At 45.1% G+C, this 23,918-nt stretch overlaps 1 protein-coding gene across 2 annotated transcripts in view; it reads left to right on the top strand.

Moving 5' to 3' along the window:
* The window catches only part of LOC127376766 (nuclear receptor coactivator 3), a 65,439-nt gene extending 42,336 nt beyond the window's left edge, over window positions 1-23,103 (top strand). For both annotated transcript variants that reach the window (XM_051423973.1, XM_051423974.1), the window contains exons 3-23: window positions 4,660-4,767; window positions 5,442-5,602; window positions 7,520-7,620; window positions 7,718-7,892; window positions 9,971-10,153; window positions 11,159-11,245; window positions 11,378-11,518; window positions 11,981-12,128; window positions 12,436-12,965; window positions 13,048-14,165; window positions 14,372-14,504; window positions 14,979-15,134; window positions 15,334-15,567; window positions 16,239-16,344; window positions 16,453-16,624; window positions 16,947-17,273; window positions 17,657-17,755; window positions 18,107-18,359; window positions 18,666-18,843; window positions 18,957-19,161; window positions 20,241-23,103. In XM_051423973.1, coding sequence (XP_051279933.1) covers window positions 4,679-4,767; window positions 5,442-5,602; window positions 7,520-7,620; window positions 7,718-7,892; window positions 9,971-10,153; window positions 11,159-11,245; window positions 11,378-11,518; window positions 11,981-12,128; window positions 12,436-12,965; window positions 13,048-14,165; window positions 14,372-14,504; window positions 14,979-15,134; window positions 15,334-15,567; window positions 16,239-16,344; window positions 16,453-16,624; window positions 16,947-17,273; window positions 17,657-17,755; window positions 18,107-18,359; window positions 18,666-18,843; window positions 18,957-19,161; window positions 20,241-20,252 — 4,608 coding nt within the window. In that variant the 5' untranslated portion in view covers window positions 4,660-4,678 and the 3' untranslated portion in view covers window positions 20,253-23,103. The remainder of the gene's footprint in view (window positions 1-4,659; window positions 4,768-5,441; window positions 5,603-7,519; window positions 7,621-7,717; window positions 7,893-9,970; window positions 10,154-11,158; window positions 11,246-11,377; window positions 11,519-11,980; window positions 12,129-12,435; window positions 12,966-13,047; window positions 14,166-14,371; window positions 14,505-14,978; window positions 15,135-15,333; window positions 15,568-16,238; window positions 16,345-16,452; window positions 16,625-16,946; window positions 17,274-17,656; window positions 17,756-18,106; window positions 18,360-18,665; window positions 18,844-18,956; window positions 19,162-20,240) is intronic.
* Window positions 23,104-23,918: the final 815 nt, after the last annotated feature.

The following is a 23,918-nucleotide window of genomic DNA, read 5'->3' as shown; positions in this document are numbered from 1 at the left end:
GCTTTTAATATATATATATATATATATTGATATTTCTTGTATGCAAGAGGAAACCTTGGCCTGATTGTGAGGACTGTGAACAGGAAGGTCAAGGGTCAACAAGAAACATTTGGGATTCATCCTCTGGGAGCCATAAACAGCTACAGTAAATGTCATACAAACCTGGCCTTTAGTGCTCGAGGTACCTTTTCATGGAACAAAGTTTTGATAAAGGGGATATTGTGACAGCTAATGTATCACAATTAAATCTCATGTCTTTCCTGTTGCATGTGAACTTAACTGGGATTGGATTGCATGTTTTCTAGTTCATGAGATGAAGCGTTTCCTCTGGTTTAACCATGAAGCCATAAAGTCTGTGGTTCCTGGTGAGCAGTGCTCCCTCTGGGCTTCATGCTCCAGGGTCACTGGCAGGCTGCTGTCCTGTAGCAGACCCAAAGAGTTTAGCTTCACCCCAGGTGATGCCACAGCACTGTTGACCTGAGTGATCCTCCTTTCACACCCAGCTAATGACCCGGAAGATATACAGGTCAACTGTCAGCGTGAAGGCGGTGACCCCTTGAAATCGCCCGGGTCAAGATCAGGGTTGAGAACCAGGTCAAACTTAGTGTGGAAGTTCAGAGCTGCTTACTTGCATGGGTGCATTCACCTGTACTGTACATGTCAGAAGAAGAAAAGAAGACTCTCCCATGATGGCTCAGTCAGATGAGAGCTAAATTCTTTGTCCTGTTCTTATTTGTCTCTCTGGCAAAGTCACAAGCCGCTGCTGCCTAGGAACCACTCTGATTAACAGCTTCCCACTATCGCCCTGATTAATGTCTTTGAGACATCTTTAACTATATGATTTAGTCTATAGACTTAAATGAACACGCAGCCGATCAGAAGCAAATGCAGAAGTCTTATCGCCTGGGGGATATGTTTGTTTCTGTCTAACTCTTAGCTGGTGGATCATGACTGATGCCTTCCTTTTCCAGTTAATTTACACTCAAGTGTAAATGTTATGTAAATTTCCGAAAAAAAAGGTGCACAATCAAAGTACGTTTCCATTATGAACTGTGATATTCTGAAGAGGGAGAAAGAGCAGCTGTAAGAGTAAAACTTTGTCCGACATTAGAGCGGGGCGAGACATGGTAATCACTTAAATATTGGGTTAAGGGCGGACATTTTCAGTTGTAAACATGAAAAGTGACAAATAGTTGTGTAAAGAATGAAAAATGGGACAAAAGAAAACCTGCTTACTTTCTCATTTCCACACACCTGGTGTTTCTGAAGCTGTTTAAAGGACCTGTGTGTGTGGGGGTGGGGGGGGGTTTGGTGGCATCTAACGGTGAAGTTGCAGATCGCAACTAACTGGACACCACTCGCGTCTCTGTTTGATGATCTGGGAATGAGAACAGTTTTGGAAGTGTGTAGGAGAAACTACGGTGGCTGTGAAAACCTGCCTTCTGAGCTACTGTAGAAACATGGCAGTTCAACATGGAAGCCGAGCCACAGCGTCTGTAGATAAAAATGTCTCATTCTAAGGTAACGAAAACCAGCTTTTCTGTCAATAGATCCTCCTTAAATGTTACACACTGGACCTTTTAACTATTCAACCAAATCTTCTGATGGAGTATACTTCAGCCTTAATCCATCTACCAGTTCCGTTTGCTGGTATAACTCCCTCTACCACCCAGTGCTGAACTAATATTTAATGTTCATGTATGTGTTTAAGAGGGTTTAGTATCTTCAGCAGAATACTTGCTGCTGCATTGATTCTTAACGACCTTAAAGACTTGTTTCCTCCAAATTAGCTGTATACTGTAACCATTTACCGTGAATGGTCAGAAAGGTAAGATGAGTTGGAAAGACAAAGATGGCTTCATACATGTATGATTCAAATCACTTCACTGTATAAGTATAGTCATGGCTGGGCTCCATCTTTTTAATAAATATTACATACAAATGTATATAAATATTATTTTTCTCAAGGAGAACTTTATGTGTGCCATCTGGTAAATTCCTCATACCTTCCCAGTCCATGTATTGTACGTTGAGGACTCAGCCTTTAACCACAATTGTGATGCAATTAATTGCTCTTTCCATCAATGCCTACTGGTATTAAACCCTTTTTAGTTGAATACTTGTGCCTCAAAAACCTCTTCCCAAATTGTTCCTAATTTAGGGAATATCCAGATTATGTGTGTATGGTTGCCAGTTTGTGTGCCACAGTATATCCACCATTTATTTGAGTATGCTGGGTCCATTTTAGCCACCATTAATAACCATTTTTGTAATGCTCTAACTCAAAATGTGCATTAACACAGGTGCAGAGAAACTAACTTACTGTCTGCCTTTGGCTCTACACTCTCACATTTACTGCATCTCGCTCTTTCTGCCTTAAATTGCCATCTTCATGCCCATCGCTCCTCTCCCTCTCGCTGCCCTCCATACTGCCATCACCTTCTCCCATTTCCCTCTTTACGCCTCTCATTCCCACTGCCCCCTGCTGCTGTATTGTACCCACCGCAGCCCTGCTGCCTCTCTGCCACCAGGCCCCACTGCCTGTGGCGTGTAATTGACTTTCTCCCTGCACTAGAAAAGCGGGCGGCCCGCGCCAGGCTGGAGGTGACCCATTTCCCTGGGGCATTCAGCAGCCTCCTAATCAACCATTCTCTGGGGCCGCCTCATTCACTCCGCAATTAGAGCAACTCCCCCTTTGAGAACTCCATCAATAGGCTGGCAGGCAGGCGGGCGGGCTCAATCGGCGGAGGAGCAAAGACGGAGTTTCACTCAAACACTCTTTCGAACCCTCCGACTTTGTACTTCTCCCTCACTGCTTTTTGGCTCATGTGCTTCTCGTCTCCCTCGTGGTAGGTTTCATCAGACAACAGCAAGCGGGGGTTTTGTCTAACGATGAGCAGCAGACGGGGAGGCAGGCAGGTAGACAGGCAGACAGGCAAGAAGAGACGCAGGTAGGCAAGTAGACAAAGGCAACGAGACAGTCAGACAGACAGTCAGACGGGATGTACTCAGGGGAGAGATTAAAAGAGAAATTTGAAAGAAACTCAAAGCGGGAGGGATTGAGCAAGAGGATCTGCGCATCTTCAGAGCATCTCTTGCTTTTAGAAGAAGATTTTGAGTATTCCCCGTTGTTGTCTTGCAAGGGAATACACTTGTGTTTCACCTGGTCTTGAAGACATGCATGAAAGCAGCCCTCATATTGATTCTGTGTCAGTAAGAAGGTGTGTTCACTGCTTGTTTCAGCCGGATATGATCTTGTTGCGAGCCACGAGCGCACAACTAAAGATTAGAACATTCTCTATCCAAGAACAATAAAAAAAGAAAAGCCGAACGCAATCAGACATTTTCGTGGACTGCTCTGATCCCACCAGAAGGAGCCTGAGATGATGGTGCATGGTGATTAAATAACAGGCCGGCATCTCTCCCCTGCCGTTGGCCTGATTTGCTATGCAAGAGAGGCAGTGCTCTGGTCAGAGGATAACCATGTAATCAATGGAATGAAAAAGCTGCTCTGGCTGTGAAGGTTAAGAGGGGTACTGGAGGCTTTCAGCCCACTCTGTGCGCCACACATGTATTCAAAACACACACCAGATAGTCTGAATGTTACATCTCCTCTAATTCCTCCTCCTCTTCCCATCTCACCTGTTCCCCTTCCCTCCTGTCTTTCTTTGACATGCCTTTATCTCTCTTTCTCTCAGCTCGCTCCCTCCTACTGCCTCCGCCTCTTTTCGCTCTGATTCCCCCCCTCTGTATTTCTTCCTCCTCTGCGTTTTCTCTCAATATCCTCCGTCTTCCACTATATTTGTGCTCTCCCCCCTTCATTTACTTTCCTCTCTTCCCTCCCTTCCTCCATCCTCTTCCCTCCCTCCTACCTTTCCCCAGTGTCAGCTGCTGTCACTGTGGCAAAGAAAGTGACCAATCAGAGCCCACTTCACAGCACCGGCTTCTCCCTCCCTCCCTTATTTCTTGGGTTCCTTCCCTCTATTCCCTTCTCTTCCTCCTCCTCCTCCTCCTCCTCCTCCTCCTCCTCCTCCTCCTCGCCTCCTCTCGTCCCATCTGCCTCTCTTCCCCACAACCTTTATCAGCTCACTTCCTGGAGACGAAATGTGAAGCATTATGGGAGACAGACGGCTGTCTAACGGGGTTAGTTGTGCAGCGTGGCTTATCATCAGAGACACTGCTAATCCTGTGTGTGTGTGTGTGTGTGTGTGTGTGTGTGTGTGTGTGTGTGTGTGTCTGTGTGTGTGTCTGTGTGTGTCTGTGTCTGTGTGTGTGCCATATGAGCTGATGAACTCGTGCATGCACAGGCCCACACACACACACAAACAAACAAAACCTCACATGCTTACTCTCTTTTTCTGAGGAGGAGGAGGAGGAGGCAGACGAGACATGTTTATGATCGTCAGTATCTGCCAGGAGAATACCATTTGCATGATATAAGCATATTTTATTCTGCTGTGTACTGTTTTGCTCTTTATCCACTTTACAACCTGCCTCTGTATTGGTTATTTTTGCTGAGTTCAAAAGGACGATTTCCATGTCTTCTTTCCTTCACAATTACCTATGTAATAAGAGCTAAAAGGCTAATAGGGACTATATAATCCCTTGTCTGCTTCGATTACAGCCTTATTTACACCTGTGCGTGCTCCTTCCTCTCAGGTGCTGATATGTGCACACGATGAGCGGACTGGGGGAGAACTCCATGGAGCCTCTGAGCTCAGAAAACCGGAAACGCAAGCTTTCCACTTGCGACACGCCTGGTCTGGGGTGAGTGTGGCTGATCAGCACAAGAGAGGGGAAATGCAGGAAAGTGGGCTACTGGGTCAGTGGTTTCTCAAGCCCGGGCCATGTGGCTCCTTTGTGTGCTGTGATGAGTAAATGTGTGCAAAATACAAGAATATTTTTCTGGGTAGAAAAGTCTTCCCTTTTCTTTCTTTATTTAACCTGGTAAAAGTCTTATTTAGTTAAAAAAAAAAAAAATCATTAAAAATCGTCTCTCCCCAGGATGGTAGAGATAAAAAAGTAATTATAATACACCTGGACACTGACTCCAGACCACAAAATTATTTAAGTAGACAACGTTTTTGGTCCCTTTTTTGACCTCTTCATCAGGTCAAAAAAGTGGGACTGAAATGTAAATATAATTAAAACCACATAAACAGGCCAAGAAAACTCTCATACTAGTGGTAGCAGTAGTCTCACGTCTGTACAATAAATATGAAACTACATCCAGCAGCCGATAGTTTAGCATGTCCTTCGGCTACAAATGAAACCGCTGCAGACTTTTTTTGCTAGAATTTCTTTGCTGGACAATCTCTTAAAAGGTGCTGTGCCCAATAAGCAATCAGTTGCTCATTCAATATATAATACAGCACTAACAGTTTGAGAAGAGGGGAGTAGTGGTTTGCTTAGCTTTAATCTTTGCACATTGCCCTCTGCAGGTGTGAGAGGAAGCGACGGGAGCAGGAAAGCAAATACATAGAGGAGCTAGCGGAGCTGATCTCCGCCAACCTTAGCGACATCGACAGCTTCAACGTCAAACCAGACAAATGTGCCATCCTCAAAGAGACGGTGCGCCAGATCCGCCAGATCAAAGAGCAGGGTGAGTGGACACAGTTGTCTGAAATCCTAAAGAGCTGGAGCCGGACAGGTGCACCGCAACTCAGATGGACTGTTGAGAAGTGTGTGTAGGAAACATTGGGAAAGGTGTTGAGGAGGGAGAGAAGAGGATGAGACAGCTGGGGGTTAACACACACACACACACACACACACACACACACACACACACACACACACACACACACACACACACACACACACACACAGTGCCTCCTCAGAGCCCAGGTGCAAGGACGAATCAGTCATTCATCTCCCACAAATTTCACAGTCTCAACTGTTTATGTTTGGGAGGAAACATTGGCAATGCTTTGTGAACCTGTCATTCGTGTGTGTGTATGTGTGTGTATTATGGGCATGCACAGCTGTGTGCTGGCCTCGCCAGGGGCTGTTTAATTGGATGTTTGCAGGTAATCACATGCCCATCCATTCCGCTGAACTGCCAAATTATTAGTTCTGTTACAGCTGCTATTGTCATAGTTCTGTTTCCATTATGCAGCGGTCATTTCTACAGCGAACAATTCAGAAAGCTGCAGGCTTAAACTCTTGCTTTGCAGATGCACCATCAGTGCAGAATGGGAATATTTTAACTCTTACATTCAGACCTTTGTCAGTGTACATTTTTCTTTCAAGGCGAATTTCTCGAGATCAGGTCGAGAGCCGGCGGTGAATTTTGTTCTTGTGTCTCTGCTCGGCTCAGTCAGCGTCTGCCACCTCGACAGGAAGGGGAAGAGGCTACAGCTGGCCCTGACTGGCTGCTGACAGGTTGCCATAGTTACAGGAAGTGAAGACAGAAATGACACAGGCGTTTAGACTCGTATCTCGCTTTCTACCTGTTCCTCTTCTCCTCTTCTCACTTTCAGTTGCTCTTTCTGCCAGTCTTTATTTTTGCTCTTTTCTCCATCAATCATTCTTGTTTTTTATCTCACTTGGATTTAATGTGCTCTGCTCATGCATCTCCTCTTCTGTTTCCTTGCCCCCCCCATCTGTATTGCAGCACAATGAGTTGCAGCGTCTCCAGGTTTGCTCCCAGCATCTTAAGATATTGAGTGAACTGATTGAGTGCAACCTCCCTCTTTCTGTCTCACGCACACTCTTTCCTCTTCCTCTCCCTCTCCTTTCTCTCAGTCCTTCTCTACCTAACTTCACAGTGCCGAGCTATAGGCAGCAGTGGCTTTTTTTTTTCTTTGTGTGGGTATCTGTGCCCCTTGGGAGCTAATCAGATAGAATGATTCCTGTAGCCGAGCAGCCCCCGCCTCTTTCTCAGACCAAGCCCTGCATTAATACAACAACCCAAACACTAGCCGCTTTCTGTCAACATCGTCTCTGTCCACATCCCCCTGGTTCAGCTCCGGTCCTTCCTGTCTCTCTCTCTTTATCTGTCTGTCTTTCTTTCCCTCTCTCAGACTCAGCCCCTCCATTAATTCAGGTGCCTCAGCTCCTGCCCCTGCACCATTACAGCTTCCAGAGCCTCTCTAGCTCTCTCCCGCGCGCACTCTCTCTCTCTCTCAGCCCCAGCCTACCAGACAGTCCCTCAGAGTCTGACACTGAATATAAAGCATGAGGACGGCTGCTACCTGCTCCACATGCACCCAGCCCTCTACTCCTCCTGACGGGCTCCTCAGAGAAACCTGCCTCCGTCCGTCTCCCTCCTCACCTGTAGTTTTAAAACCATACACACACAAAAAAGTGAAGATTGAGAAACGCTGCCCCCTGCTGGTGCAGCTTGAGTAGTGAGTGACTGGCTGTTTCCTCCAGTTTCAGGTATCGTTGCTCTCACCTTGTGTTTCTCCTTTGCTCTTTTTTTGCTTCTTTGTAGGCAGCTGGGCTTGAAATTGCTGTTTGTGGTGAGGTTTTTTTTCAGTGTGTTTCCTCTCTTTCCCCTCCCTTTCTTCTCCTACAGGAAAAGCTTCATCCAACGACGACGACGTCCAGAAGTCAGATGTGTCCTCGACAGGTCAGGGGGTCATTGACAAAGACCACCTGGGGCCTCTCCTGCTGCAGGTGAGTCCAGCGCTCCACCCCGGTCGAGCGGACGATATTTATCCAAGGTGTGATTGGCAACCTGGCCGGTGGTGACTTCCTGTCGCTGTGCTCTCAGGCTCTGGACGGCTTCCTGTTTGTGGTGAACCGGGAAGGCAGCATCGTGTTTGTGTCGGACAACGTGACGCAGTACCTGCAGTACAAACAGGAGGAGCTCATCAACACCAGCGTGTACAACATTCTCCATGAGGACGACAGGGAGGAGTTCCACAAGAACCTGCCCAAGACCAACAGTGAGAAACACACACACACACACACACACACACACACACACACACACACACACACATTGCGCACGTAAACACACTCACAGGGAAGCAGCACGTCTGCTCAGAAGGAAACCTTGCTTGACATCTTCCACTGGGCCAAGGTATAAAACAAACTTTGAGAGGTTACAACAACACATCGCGCACGTCGACGTAAATTCACTGTTATTTATTCATGCTCCTCCGTACTCAACTTTTTCTCTTGTTATAATGAGGAGCTCCTGGGAAGACTGTTCACGTGCATGAGAGCTTTGCAGAAAGACACACACACACACACACACACACACACACACACACACACACACACACACACACCCTGACAAAAACACACGTGCACAGGAGCACCCACCCACTCGGTGCTAAGCAGGCAGAGCGTAGCGCAGCTGTCAGTCACACTCAGTGGTCCAGACAGTGTAAAACAGGCCTGAGCTTCATTCAGATCCCATGGCAGCCATCTGGAAACTACTTACTGCTGAATAATGCACATCTACACTTTCCTCTGCTTAATTCACTGTGTGTTTGCATGTGCACGTGTGTGTCTTATTGTGTATATTTACATGCATATATGTCAGTAATGGGATTGTATTTTTTGAAGGTGCTGCCCATGTGTATGTGTGTGTGTGTAAGCCCATGAGTATGTGCACAGAGCACTATTTATAAAGCTGATTAATTATGGATATGTGTGCTCGACTGAACCTGCTACTCGATTAACTCCGCAGTAATGTTTCTAAGCAGCGGCGGCTCCGACATGTCATTGACACGTTCTCTCACTTATTCCTCCCTTTCCCCTGCATGCTCCTTTATTCATTCACTCTTTTTGTCTTTTAAAACTCATCTTTATCTACTTTTCCTCTGAGCGTCCCTTGTGCCTCTCTCAACTCACTCTTTCCCGGCCTCATTCATACTTAATATGGCTGCCTACTAAGATGAATATTGTGGTTGTCTGTTTCTCAACCTGCTTCTCGCTGCTCTCCCACCCCTCATTGTGTCTCGCTCTGCTGCTCTGCCCCTTCATTATCTTTTGGACCCATGAATGAAATACGCTCTCGCTGCACATTCCTGCGGGATGACCGCTGACCACGCCAGCTACAGTTAAATACACACACTCGCACACAAGCACCCAAGATACACATACACTAACAAAAACAGACACGCACTCAATGCACAAAACATGAAGTGAGCTTTTGTTGTTGCCCAGTGTGTTTTTTTGACCCCTCCGTCTTGCCTCGCTGTTGGCTAATTGTGTCTGAGGGGAGATGTCGGCCCCAGCGACTATGCTGCGTTTTCTCTGTCGAGGAGAGAAAACCCAAGGCCTTGTTAAATCACCTCTCACTATCAGTTAGCTCCTCTCCACCACCACAATCCTACCCCCCCGCCCCGACATGTCTCTCTCTCCTGGGTCCTCTCTTGTAGCCTCCCTGCACCTGCCAGACAGAAACCTCCAGCCAACTCAAGGCCCCCGATAAGGCTTCACACAGACCTTGGAGGACAGTTGGATGTCTCTCTGAAGTTTGCCTCCCCTTTCTCTCTCTTCCTCCCTCTCCCCTGTGAAGGTGACCCCGTCTAAATGAGTGTGTGTGTGTGCAGTGATGAGGAGTCAGGGCCTAAATGAGGATAGATGGCTGAGTGTCCCTGGCCTCTGCCCGCTGCAGAGCAGACTGAGAGGGAGAGATATTGGAAATCGACACCTTGGCTACATTAATCCCATGGTCCATTTAGCCAGGGATCCGAACAGCCGGAGAGGCTTCTGCTTCTCAATTTAAGAGGGAAAATACATGTTGCAGTGTGGTTTGTTTGTTTTGTTTGTTTGTCCTGTCTCTGTGTGTGTGTGTGTGTGTGTGTGTGTGTGTGTGTGTGTGTGTGTGTGTGTGTGTGTGAGAGAGAATCTGCGGCAGGAAGGGGTGTAGGCTATTGTGATATTTGATTACAGGAAATCCATTCATAGCTGCATTTGGGTTTCAGTCCCATGAGCTACATGCTCATCCCATTTTTAAATTGGTGTAGTGTAAAGTGTGAATTTATGTTCATTTGTGTTGTATTTTTAGTAAATGGAGTGTCGTGGGGAAGCGAGGCGGCCCGACAGAAGAGTCACACCTTCACTTGCCGGATGCTGGTCAAGTTTGGCCACGCCCACGGCCCCATGGAGGAGGGGCCAGGAGGGCCCCGCTACGAGACCATGCAGTGTTTTGCTCTTACCCAGCCTAAGGCAATGATTGAAGAGGGCGAAGGTACGCTAGCATAGTCACAAACGTACACACTTTTAGTTCATGAAAAGGGGTAAAAAAAATTACATTCATCTGTGTTTACTGGCAATATTTAAGTCCCCCTGCTCTCAAAATTATGTTTTGCTTATTGCTGTTTGACCTTCACTGTGCAGAATGATGTATGTGCAAAGTTTGATACCAGAAGTCTACTGAATGGAGGAGGAGGTTTTTCTGTGCTCACCTTAATTTTGAGTTTAACACGATACGAGCAGGACAACTGGTTTGGGAGGCAGTCATGGTCTAACTTGCAACAAGTACAAGTATACACAAGTGTGTAGGAACCTAAAACCTGAAGCGCACATATATGGAGAATGGACTTTTCTATGAATTTTTGATTCCAGAGTGGCTGTAAGTTTAAGAATTTCTAACAAGGTAATTGAACATTTTATAGGCAACCCATATCAGGCACAAATTATTATTCCAAGCAGACTTTTTTTATATGTCTTAAAATATGTCTGGAGGGGATCTTTAAAAGAAATTTAAAAAAATCTGATTTTAAAATAGGAAACTGATTTACAAGCAACCACTTTGCAGTTAAACAATCTCTTCTTTGTTTCTCACACAGAGGGACTCGGGTACATAATTAGAAGTTCATTTGAATTTTTCCCTCATTTCTCTCTTCGCTGTCTATCACCAGTAACATTTTTTAGCATCTCAAATGTACACTATGTTCTCTTCTGGAACAAGGACATTATGGATGCGTGGAGACATAAAATCTGGGTGAAACTGGTGATATTGTAGGAAACAATGTCCACAGAGAAATACTAGAGGAGGCTCTTAGTATGCTAAAATAATCAATTGTGCAAAATGTGGATTAAAGGACCATTAACATCATCATCATCCTTTGTTACAGACACCTAGAAAGTCAAGAGTTTAAACCAGAGGAGAGGGCAAGAGAAGTTGCAATGATGATACAGTATATTCAATGATCATGAAACATTACTGACATTCCTCTCCTATCACTTGCAGACCTTCAGTCATGTATGATCTGTGTGGCCCGTCGGGTGACAGCCATGGAGAGAACAGAGAGTTTCAACACGCGGCACGAGCTTTCAGGTGAGGAGCTGCATAACCTAAATGCTCACTAAACAAACACAAAAGCTCCAACAAGCCATGATGTTAATTCTTAACCAATGAACAGGTTTGACTCATCCTTCTTGCGTCCCTCTGTGCTGTCCTCCCCGGCAGGTAAACTGATTCAGATCGATCAGAACTCTCTGCGAGCGTCGATGCGTCCAGGCTGGGAGGATTTGTTGAGGCGTTGCATTCAGATGTTCCTTCAGCACAGTGACGGGCAGCCCTGGTCGCATAAACGCCACTACCATGAGGGTGGGTAACACACAAACAGGCACACTCACCTGGAGTAAAAACTTAGTAAATTCATCTCTTTAAGCTGTTGAATCCAAATAGAAAGAGCTAGAGGCAGAATCATCAGGATGTTGCGGTATTTGATTAACTGTTTACTCAGTTGTGTATCTTCTCTCTTTTAATACTATAGTTAGAGCTCTAAACAGTACATTGTCTGACTGAAATTATTTGTTTTTAATTTGTTGTTGCTACCTATCTTGGCCAGGCCTCCATTCAGAAAGAATCTCAATGAGACCTACTTAAATATAAACACACCTCATGCATTTAGTGTATTAATATTGATCTCATGAATGCAAATGTCTTGAGCTCTACAACATTGATCCTCACTGTAATCCCAGAGTTGGTTTAGGGCAGTTATTGATGACCTTTGTCATCAGATTAGTGTTTCAGTGTTTTAATTTGTCGTTTTATCTGTCTGTATAGCCTTTCTGCAGGGTCACGCTGAGACACCCTTGTACCGCTTCTCCCTGTCTGACGGCACTCCAGTCACAGCCCAGACCAAGAGCAAACTCTACCGCCACCCCATGAGCAACGAGCCACAAGGCTTCATCTCCACTCACCTACTACAGAGGTCAGGAACTGAAAATATAGACATGACACTCCATTCAAACGCAGCAAAGGATGTGTCATTTACTGTATTGACTAAAAAGCCCTTCCAGCATATCTACGCGAGGCAGCCAAGGTATTCAATAGCTGAAGTAGCAGCTGAAGTAGCTTTTATGCTCTGACGTCCTGTGAACAGTGAGAATACTTCACACAGGAACTGGTATTTTAGTTGCATTTATTCTGAGCGTCTAAAGTCTGAGAGCAGTACATGTGGGGGGGGTATATTTTTTTAACATTTTTCTTTTGCTTGTTTTCCCTCTCCTTCCTTACAGGGAACCAAATGGTTACCGCTCAGCTCAGGGTGGGAGCATGATGCCGAACACTATGAGACAACAGAGCATGGGAGGACCCAACCCAAATGCCCAAATGAACATGAACACCGGTGGGGGGATGGGGATGGGTGGCATGGGCAGCATGAACAGGGGCTTCGGCATGAATGAGCAGGGCCACATGGGTCACATGGGTCCGATGGGAGGTGGCTCTATGTACGGAGGGAGCGGTGGAGGAGGAAGTGGAGGCGGAGGCATGGGCAACCGCATGATGCAGATGAATCAGATGGGCCAGATGAATCAGGTTGGGCACATGAATCAGATGAATCAGATAGGTCCCATGAATCACCCGAGCCAAGGCATGCAGCAGCACCCACAGCAGCCCCCATTTCAGAGCAGCGGAGGGTTTGGGCTGAGTGGCATGAACAGCCCTTCAGGAAGCCCCAGAATGGGCGGCCCCCAGCAGGGACTCCTGATGTCTCCCCGAAACCGAGGGAGCCCAAAGATGGGCGCCAACCAGTTCTCACCTGGAGGTACGTTGATCAGTGTCTATTCATTTAGCATCAATTATTTATTAATTCATTGGATTCATTTGACTTATATTTTCCCTTTCAGGCATACACTCTCCCATGAGTGGCATTGTCAGTGGTGGAGGAAGTGGGGGGAGCACCACCACCTTCTCCAGCAGCTCCCTAAACGCTCTACAAGCAATCAGTGAAGGAGTAGGGAGCTCCCTCCCCTCAACCCTAACGTCCCCCTCGCCAGCTCTTAAACCAGACAGCTCTCCTAGCATCCACTCCTCCTCCACTTCCTCTCAACCCAGTCAGCCGGCCAAACCAGGCCAAGACGGCTCTAAAAGCCCTGCGGGAGGCTTGGGGCCTGGGCCCAGTGACCATCACCACCCCATGCACCATCACCACCATCATCAGCATCCTCAGGCTGAGAGTTCTGGAGACCGACCAGACAGTCAGGCAGCAACAGCCACTAAAGAGCCTGGAGAGGGAAGCAATGAGGCTGGGGTGGCGAGCTCAGAACCCCCTCGGAGGGTGCCAGACAGTAAGGGGCATAAGAAGTTGCTACAGTTGCTGACTTCCCCAACTGAGGAACTGGGAATAGGTGGCAGCGGGCCAACAGGGCCCCCTGTACCACCCCCACCAACCAGCAGCAGCACTCCTGCAGGCTCAGACAATAAAGACCCCATTGGAGGCATGACTAGCCCGTCGTCTACTGGGGTCTCCTCCTCTTCTTCAGCCAGTGCCAATCCAGGCCAAGCGACTGGGCCAGGGGGTGTGTCAGCATCGCTATCGTCAGCCCACTACACAGGCTCACTGCAAGAAAAGCACAAGATCCTCCACAAGCTTCTGCAAAATGGCAATACCCCAGATGAAGTAGCTAAGATCACAGCTGAGGCTACTGGAAAGGTGTCACTGGGGAACCAGGAAGGCGGTGAGGCTGGAGCAGGAGGATCGGGGGCTGGGACCGGGCCTGGGATGACGGAGCCCAAGCAAGAGCAGCATAGCCCCAAAAAGGAGAAGACCCATGCCCTCCTCCACTACCTCCTCAACAAGGATGATTCCAAAGAGCCAGCCGATGTCAAGCCTAAAGTCGAAGACCTGGACGGGAAGGGAGCTCCAGGGGCCGCTGGCGGCCCTGCACGGAGCGGCCCTGGATCAGGACCTGGCCCTGCACCCGAACATCCCGAGAGCAAGATCAAGTCAGAGCCACCTGATGACGTAAGACTGCTACTTTGTTAAGACATGACTGAATAACTGCAGTGATAATATGGTTATTGATATTAAGCTAGCTGTACATATATCTATGTTTCACCAAAGGCAACTGCTGTTTGTTATTGCCTTTGACTTCCTGCCTGTGATCTGGATGAATGTGAACGTTCATAGACATTTACGCAATAACTAATTTGGCCTATTTTAATGTTCAGTTGCACAACCTGGAATCTATCCTTGGAGATTTGAGGGGTTCAAGCTCTGACTTTTACCAGGAGCAGGCTGGAGGTGGAGGGGCTAACGAGTCGGGAAACAAACCCCAGGGTTGCCTTGACGACAGTCTGCAAGGTGAGTGGTTCAAGGACCAAAGCCTATATGAAGTGACAGTTACATGCAGGGCGAGCGTTAAGACATCACATGTGATGATGTCAATAGAAAATGCCAGTGAAACTACATCTGGTATCTTTATACGCCGTCTTACAGCTTCATTTCTGGTCTTCATACAAGACTCAGTATTTTCACTCCTTTTCTCTAGCTGGGCTTTATTTTTTAGGAATACACTTATTTAATTTAGAGCTTGTAGCTGTTTAAAATTGTGTTCTACATCATAGCAGGATTAAATACTATGAAAAATTATGCTTGTTTTTTATGTATTCATTCTTATAAGATATCAATATTTTCTAAATGCCAGAGGGTACTAATATAGGTTATTTCATTTCAATTTTTTATCACCTAATTTCATGGAACATAGACATTATTATCGCTATTACTTAGGAAGACAGAGTAGCGTGTGACCAATGTGTTCATAATTTTTGTTTACAGGGAGTCCTGGAATAGGTCCGGGGCCTCGGGGGCCCTTCCAAAGGGCCATGTCCATGGACGGGAAGCCTCCAGGGCCTGGAGGAGCAGGTAGACGCCCCATGCTCATCAAGCAGGAGAACATGATGGGCAGCCCAGACGGCTACCCAGGAAACATGGGTGTGTAACATTTTCAGCATTTTTCTCTCGCCTCTCTCTGCCTCCCTCTCTATATTGAAATTTGTTGTAACGTATTATCAGATAACCATTAAACTTTAAAGGCAGTCTGTGTCTGAATGTTGAGGACAGAAGACTGTGCTCCTCTTTTTAAACACTTTTAATGATACTGACACATGCACACCTGGTTTTTATGTTTTAGCAGGACCAATGAATAGAGGTATGGTTCCCCAGAGGTCTCCCATGGGGGGTTCGGCAGACTGGGGCATGCCCCGCTCCAGTGCCAGCCCTGTGGGCTCAGCTGGACACCCCTCCATGATGCGGCCGGGCATGGAGTACAACAGTAACAAGGGCATGATGTCTGGACCTATGGTCAGCCGCTCCAACAGTGTACCGGGCACCAGGTCTATGCTGCAGCAACAGCTTATGGAAATGGGTACGTCTGTTATACTGTGTATAATATAATTATCACAAACATAAGGCTATGAGTCCTCTGTGAGGCTGTACTAATGTCAGCATGCAAACATGCTAACATTGCTGATGTTCAGCAGGTATGTTTACTATGTTGACCAGGGTAGTTTGGTTGGTTGCCGTGCTAACATTTGGTGATTAGGACTAAACACAAAGTACAGCTGAGGCTGAAGTTTTTAACTGATGGTGTTGCCAGATGAAAAGTTTAGGGTTTACTAAAGTTGCAGTTCATCCTGAGGGGAAACATGAATGTCTAAATTTCATGGCAATCCATCTATTTTATTTCAGTTTGTACCAAAGTAGTGGATTGACTTATTTGAGAATCAGCACTGATGACCAGTTTTGTATTTTTTGTACATCTGACATGATGTTACATATGTCGACGAATACACTTCGTACGTCCCTGTCCATTATATCCTATAGAGGAGTGACACATTAAAGGATGAATGAACCTGAATGAATGATTGGAGGTCATTGAATGGTTTATAAAAATAAAAATTAGGAGAATGGAGAGGGTTCCTGAGACTTGGTGTTGGTTTTTCCTTTACATTGTCATCCCTCTCTACCGTCTAGCATCTGACTGTCCAGACACACTCAATGTGCAGAAATTAGAAACATTTTGTCTTTGTGGTTTAGGAGGCTCTGCTGATATGGGTATGGGTATGAGCCCCTTCAGCCAGCAGGGCCAGCCCAACCAGTCCCCCTCCTGGCCGGACACTATAATGGGCATGGAGGGTAACAGGTCAGTGCAACATTCCTTATTCTCTGTATTCATTCCTGATTAGCTGCAATGAGCTCAGGAGGCAGTTTATATGAACTTCCTGTGTCTGTGTGTCTTTGTGCCTCGTAGACGCCAGTTTGGCAACAATTTAGATGATCTTCTGGTGCCTCCCACCACCAGTGAGGGTCAGAGCGATGAGCGGGCGCTTTTGGACCAGCTGGACTCTCTGCTGAATAACACAGATGGCATCGCTCTGGAGGAGATAGACCGAGCCCTGGGCATTCCAGACCTCGTCAGCCAGGTAGGTCATCAGAAAAGATATAAAAAGACGGATCAAAAAATTGAATCTCTCCAGGATCCCTCCAGAAGTAAAAAGAGAAATGATCGGTCTACATGTCGTGGCTCATAAATGAGCCTTACCTTCATCTTTGCATTAGATATTTCAGTCATGACTCTCTGTGTTCAGACTGTTCTTTTACTGAAGGGAGATGGATGAGCCCAGAGGGCAACGTCTGTGCTGCTTAGAAAAAGACAATTACAGAGCCAACCAATTGGAAATGAATCAATTATATGGAGAAGTTTGACAAACTTCTCTTTTTGTCCTCTTGTCCTGTCTGCTCCAGACCCAGGGAGCCGAGCAGCAGATGGAGCCTTTTCCAGGGCAGGACCCGTCTATGGTGCTGGACCAGAAGCCTCTCTATGGACAGGGCTATCCCGGACCCCCCCCAATGTCTATGCAGTCTGGCTATGGTGGGAACCCCATGCAGGGACAGGCCCAGCAGGGGGGGTTTGGGCCCATGCTCTCTCAGATGGGCCAAGGTGGCAGCTTCCCCGGCATGGGTGGAATGGGCGGCATGGGACACCCCCGTGCCAACATGATGAGACCCAGAATGATGACTGCCAACAAGCCCATGAGGCTCCAGCTGCAACAGAGGCTGCAGGGACAGCAGGTATGTCTACAGGAAGCTAACTGATACATACATAGTGTTTGTATACACTTTACATACAAACAATCAGTTTGTGTCCTAATAAATAAATCATTTTAGATAAAATAATTTTTATCTAAACATGATTGTAGTGTGTTTATAATAGAAGAATAACACATTTCTTTCATCCAACAGCTAGAAATAAACATATAAATTAATAGAAACTTTTTGAGTTGCAGCAATGTCTGTTGTAGAGGTTTTTTGTTATTACAAAATGGTCCAGATTTTTTGTTTTTCTAAGCAAAATTATGCACCATCTATGTTTATTTATGTATAATGTATTCGTAATTATGCGGTATGTGGAAGCAGGACCGTCTTTATAGTAAATGTTCTTTTTCTTTCCTCAGTTCATGAATCAGACACGGCAGGGCATGGGCATGAAGATGGAGAACCCGGGAGGCAACCCTGGCATGAGGCCCAGCATGCAGCCTGGCATGGGAGGACAGGTAGATGACAAAAACTCTAAAGATGAATCACAGAAATACTGACTGATACTGATTTGTCTGATATGTCCTTTAAGTTGATAGTCAATGATACGGTCTGTGTAAACCTGTTGTCGTTGGTATAAAATTTAGCATTTTTCCCCTTATCTTAAACATACCTTTCATCTGATACAACTAACTAAAGTTATCTGACTGCTGTAGTTCAGTAAAATTTAAATAACATTACAGATTTTTATCCAAGAGACCTTATCACCCACCCATTCCAACATTACATCTGGTACCTTTTTAAAACCTGTATATTTTAACAAAGCTCCAAATTATATTAAACTCTCTGATTATATTTGTTTCGTGCAGCCGGGATTCCTCAATGCTCAGATGATGGCTCAGCGCAGCAGGGAGATGGTGACCATGCAGATGAGGAGGCAGCGCATGATGATGCTGATGCAGCAGCAGCAGCAGCAACAGGCGGCGGCGGCCGCTGCTGCAGCCGCAGGAGGCTTCAGTCCGCCTCCAAACGTCACGGCTCCTGGTGGCATGGACAATCCTATGGGAGGGCCAAGCATGGGCCAGCCGGGCCCCCAGCAGTTTGGCTACGGTGGGAACTATGGTGAGTCTGCTGTGCTCGGTGCCTAACAGAATACTGCTGCTCCCTGGTGGTGAGTCTGTGCACTGCAGGGTTCTGGTCTCATATTTGTCATGTGAAAAAGAAGATTAGCAGATTTATGTCAAAAAACAAAATTTGCTGTATATGTACATCTCCCTTGTCTCTGTTTTTTTATAGTCAGACCAAATATTGTTATTGAAGGGATAGTAAGTATCAGAACACACTCCCAGGCAACAGGATCGCCATCTATCTTTATTTATCACCAAGTTTTCAATTCTCTGTTTCTTGATTGATGATTTATTTCCACAGGGATGGGCCAGCAGGGAGACCCCTCGTTCGGCCCCTCAGGCGGCAGTCCTCCTAACGCCATGATGCCCGGTCGCCTGGGGCCTCAAAACCCCATGATGCAACAGCATCCACAGGGCGGCCCGATGTACCAGGGTGCCGATATGAAAGGCTGGTCGCAGGGGGGCATGGGACGCAACAGGTACTAAAACACTGTGCTGTAAGATGCCCTCCGGGAGAAAGTTAAGCTTTTTTCTTTTCTTGAATGCGTACAGTTGAAAAACATTCTTCCTTCTTGTCGCTCTCCTTCACCAGTTCGTACCCACAGCAGCAGTTTGGGCAGCAGGGACCTCCAGGGCAGCAGCAGTTTGGGCAGCAGGGGAATCCAGGCCAGTATGGGGGCATGATGATGAACGGGGGCATGCCAGCCAGTGGAGGAGGAGGTCACATGGGCCAGATGGGAGGGCAGATGGGTATGAACCCGATGGTGATGGGACGCATGCCTATGGGGCCTGATCAGGTAGGTGCAGAGAGTAGGAGAGACTGAGTGCTTAAAGGATAGATTTTATCTTAAAACAATACTGTAATAATGTCCATGAGTACACTGAAAGGGTTGTAATCAGTCGTCCTGTCCATAGTGGGTGCAAAGAAATCTCTTTTTATAGCAGTTTCATTGTAAGAGATGGGATGAATCTGAGTTTGTTAAATCGGGTGGGTTTCACCAACATTTAAAGTCTCTTGGTTCTGCATTCTGCTTTGTGTTATTGTCCCTCTGTTGTAGCTCAGCAAGAAAAAACTGAGTGTGTTTCCATCCACTTGTTTTATGCACATAAAAAAAACACTGGAACGTTGGTGTATCAATAAAAGCAAAATGCGGCAAAGTGCGATGGAAACAGATATAATCATGACGCACTTGAAGCGTGGGACTTAAACTCCCACTGAAGCTTCTCTTCCACTGAGAAGACAAAAGATGTCGGTGATGTGTCAGGAGCGATGAGGAGACTGTAACCTTCCACAGATGAATACATGAAACAAACATGAATCCCATATTAACATCACGTTTTCTACTTTATTTTTACCATTCGAGGTTAGAGGCTCTTTTAATTGCGCCCTCTTCATCTGCAATGGTTCAATGGCACGTTACTGGAGAGTTAGTGCCATTGATGAGCCTTCTCCTAATACTTACATAATGGTAGTAGATGACTTGCTGTTCTGGTCAAATTTGAGGCTACATTTGGATGAAAACCTGGCATCTGATTGTGTCAACACAAAGAGAGAATTTTGTACTAAAAAGATTTTAACTTGATTGTAAGATGTGTCCAACTCCGATTGATGAAGTTTCAACTTCAGCTGCACAGAATGAGGTTTGAGGATTTATTCCTCATTGCTTAAATTGAAATTGCTTTAAGAAGAGATTTATTTGCACCCACTGTGGACAGGGGGTACAATTACAGCAACAAATAACCATTTCAGTGTATGTAATGTCAGTATTATTTTAAGATAGCCTTGACATGTGAACCTATCCTGTCCTGTGAACAAACAACTTTTTGGTCAATTGCACTTCCTCATTTTGTTTCTCTTTTCCTCCCCTCAATCTAGAAATACTGCTGAGCATCGTGACAGAAGCATTTGTCTCACTGTGATCTCCATTCAGAGATAGGACACGGCTGCAGCACTGGAGTGTGTGGAGGACCAGGCAGTGTGTGTGTGTGTGTGTGTGTGTGTGTGTGTGTGTGTGTGTGTGTGTGTGTGTGTGTGTGTGTGTGTGTGTGTGTGTGTGTGTGTGTGTGTGTGTCTGTGTGTGTCTGTGTGTGTCTGTGTGTGTCTGTGTGTGTGTGTGTGTGTGTAGTGCTGCACTCCCACCAGACGGGGGAGTGAACTTCCTTTGGACTCGTGGCCAGTAATGGCAGTCTGGCTACCAGGGGGGAAAACAAGACAGACTGTCACATACATAAATGAAAACACACACAGCGTTCATAAGAATCAGAAACACTGTGACACACATAAACTCATAAATCTTAAAAGACAGTCAGACAGACAACTGTGTGATCCCTCTTGTAGGCTGTAGTTTTAATATTCCTCTCTTTAGGAGCTGTGTGTGTGCCTCAGTAAACACACACCACTTGCTGGACCAAACGGTGAAGGTCGACAGACACTCGATCACAGACTTGGACGAACGTGTTAAGACATCCTCTCCTTTGTCGAATGTACCATGAAGCTGCGTGCTGATTTAAAAAGTGGGATTCCTTCTCTTGTTTTCTTTGTGAGATTTTTGTCTGCCGCCTCTCTGCTGCTCCTGAAGGATCTCTGTGTACGTAAAAGTAAACACGGTTCTCGATGACGAGCCATCAGATTGTGACACTCAGTTGAATGTCATTAAGCAGTAGCACATTGTTTCGTCCTCCAGGACGCCGCTGGGCTAAAGTACGACTGATTTACTTGTTGGCTGATTGCACTTTAAGGAAAGGCCAACATCAAAAGGATTGTGGCAATATAGAGGCCTTTACCCAAGAATTAATGAATAGCAGCAGACAGTACTGTTTATTTTCGTGTGTGTTTTCCAACTTTTCCTCTCTTGAGTGATGGGCGCTGTTGATTGGAAGTGGGTAACCTTGATGATCTTTGTTCTAAAGTGGGAACCAGTAGAAAGGCAGTAAGCACAGATTTTATCCAACGCTCTCGTCTACAGTGAACCGATTTATAAGAACAGGAGAAATTAACCGTTTTTAAGTCATTTTAAAAAATCACTCTGGAAACAAACAGACTTCTATTACTGTTCAAAACTCAACTTATATTCATACAGATTCATGTCGTGAACATTTTATCATTCCGGTGGTCATTTTAAAACCCAAATGTTGCAGATATTTTGGTTACCTTGCACCAATTTACAGTGTTAATACAAGTGCAGAAATGAAATTCATTGCCAATTATAAGATTATGTTTATATGAGCTCACACTGTAAGAGAAAGTGTATGTTAGATTTCAGTGTAGGCGTGCAGATTTCTAGCAATAATCCTTCCTCCTGGTTTTCCTCTGAGGACAAAGCTGAAGTATAATTTACTCAAAGCGACGGCACTGCAGTATTAGACATGATATCTTGTTTGGAGCTTTTTTTTTTTTTCTCTTTTGTCTGTGAATATGAATTGTAAATACGCTTCAAATGTACTATATATAAATATATATATGCTTTTGTAGGTCACATACTGTTTTTGCACAGATTGTAAGGCTTGATATTTAAAAGTGTAATTTTCTTAATCCGTCATAGGTCAGCTTTTATTTTCAATACTTTAACCATTGGTTGGAAAGGAAGGGCCTCCTTTTTGTAAGCAGTACGTGTAGATTTTCTTTCATACTGCCACTTTCTTTTTCTCAGAAAGCTCTTTTTATTTTCTGAGGACATAGTCTTAGCTAAAGAGGTGCTAGTGTGTACTTTTTTTTTTAATAAATTATTTTTCTTTTGACAAAAAACAAAAAAAGAGAGAAAAACACAAAATATGCCTATACAAAAAGAGTTGACACATGATTGTGTTAGGCTTCTTAGGGGCCCAGATGTCTTACCAGATTGTGGGGTTGATATTTTCAGAACAGAACCTCATGCTTCCATGTGCGACTTTAGATACAAGACTTTGGAAATCAGTCTCCACTGTATAACTGTCCATAAGTCCTTTTTAGGTTTGTTCACAGCTGTTTAATCCTCATGGAAGCAACACAAGAAGTAGTTTGAATCCCTAATTACTTGTCAATCTCTTGACAGGTTTGTTGTTTTTTTGTTTTTTTAAACATTTAAGTTTGCCTTTATTTTCATCGTGTTTCCTGTGAAGCTTTTGTTGAGAAATCTACCTTTGAACACATGCTCAATCCAAAGATTTTTGTTTGTCATTCTGCAGTGCTTAGAAACAGTTCCTGACGTAGATCGTGCAAGTACTCATGTGTGCTTTTACTGTTGCACATAACCTATAATATACATTGAACTAAATATGTTTAATTGCATATATTATATCCCCCATGACATAGAGTAGACATGAGTCTGGTTCTGCTGAGGTGGTTTGAGTTTTTGTTTGTGATTGTTTCTTCCTTTCTGTAGAACTTAAGGCCAGTTGAATTGTGGTGCTGCAAACTAAGGAGAATGTTTCTAAGCCGGAAAGGAGGTTTCATGATTGATGTCATTATGTCTCAGAATAATAGCTTGGAGTTGTTTTTTTTAACCCCAGTCTCAATGAAGAATATGAAAGTTTAACCTACAAATATAAAAAAAAAAAAAAAAAAAAAAATTACTGTGTTTTGCTTTAAAGGAAATAAACTCTTCTCGGTGCATCGTCGGCACTGAAGAAAAGAGAAAACACATCTGGGAAACATACAGTCATTATTACAGGATGTAAAATACTATTGCATTTTTTTTTTCTTACCTTGTTTCTTGATGTTAATATCGATGTAAATACAAATTTATATTTAAACATTACAATGTCTCCCTTGTCTTTTTGCACACTCAAACACTCATTTTGACTCAGCAGTCCTGCATCCACGGTTCACTCCGCAGTGAGTATGCAGCAAAGCAAATACAGCGTCAACGTTGTGGATTTTAACTGACAGCGTGTTTTACTGCAGTAACAGGTCCTTTCAAGAGCCACAAGCAGAGGTTCTTCTCATCATTTATGATGAGTGGAGTCTGCCAGTCTGCATGAAGGAGCGTGTGAGCGGATTTAGTGTGAAGGACATCTGTGTGGCAAATCCTCAGAAGTGAACTGAAAAACACGAGAGAGCTTCCTCTCAGACTGGCTGCTGTTGGTGACATTGAGGTTCATGCTGTCGTCTGCAGCCTCGCTTTCATCTGTTGTTTGTTTCCTGGCTCTGGTCGCTCCCCCACACCTCCCCTGCGAGAGCTATTGTCATTAATCATCACACTTTCTTTCCTTTCTCTTAATGATTTTGCACCCCATAAAAAGATCTCACACCTCCAGGCAGTCTCAACCCTACTGCTGTTACTGTACTCAAACCCACAGTACCCTGTATTCAAAGCTTCAAGTGACTTTTCCTTTTTAGTCTCCAGTGTCATTTATAATAAAATTACAGTGTCTGTCTGTTTAACATTGGCTGCCAGGTTAATGCTGACTCACTTAACCCTTAAAACTGCATTTTTTTTGTTTCACTTTTGATTTGATGTGATTATTTTTATGTGGAGAAATGTGGCAGTGTTTAATTTTTACTCTTTATTCCTTTTAGGCACCAGCAGCAACATCTAGCTTACTGAATGCATTGTCATGAAATTTGGTCCTAACA

Source organism: Dicentrarchus labrax, unplaced genomic scaffold, assembly GCF_905237075.1.
Source record: "Dicentrarchus labrax unplaced genomic scaffold, dlabrax2021, whole genome shotgun sequence".
Taxonomy (NCBI): domain Eukaryota; kingdom Metazoa; phylum Chordata; class Actinopteri; family Moronidae; genus Dicentrarchus; species Dicentrarchus labrax.
This window is presented reverse-complemented; position numbering and strand designations above follow the sequence as displayed.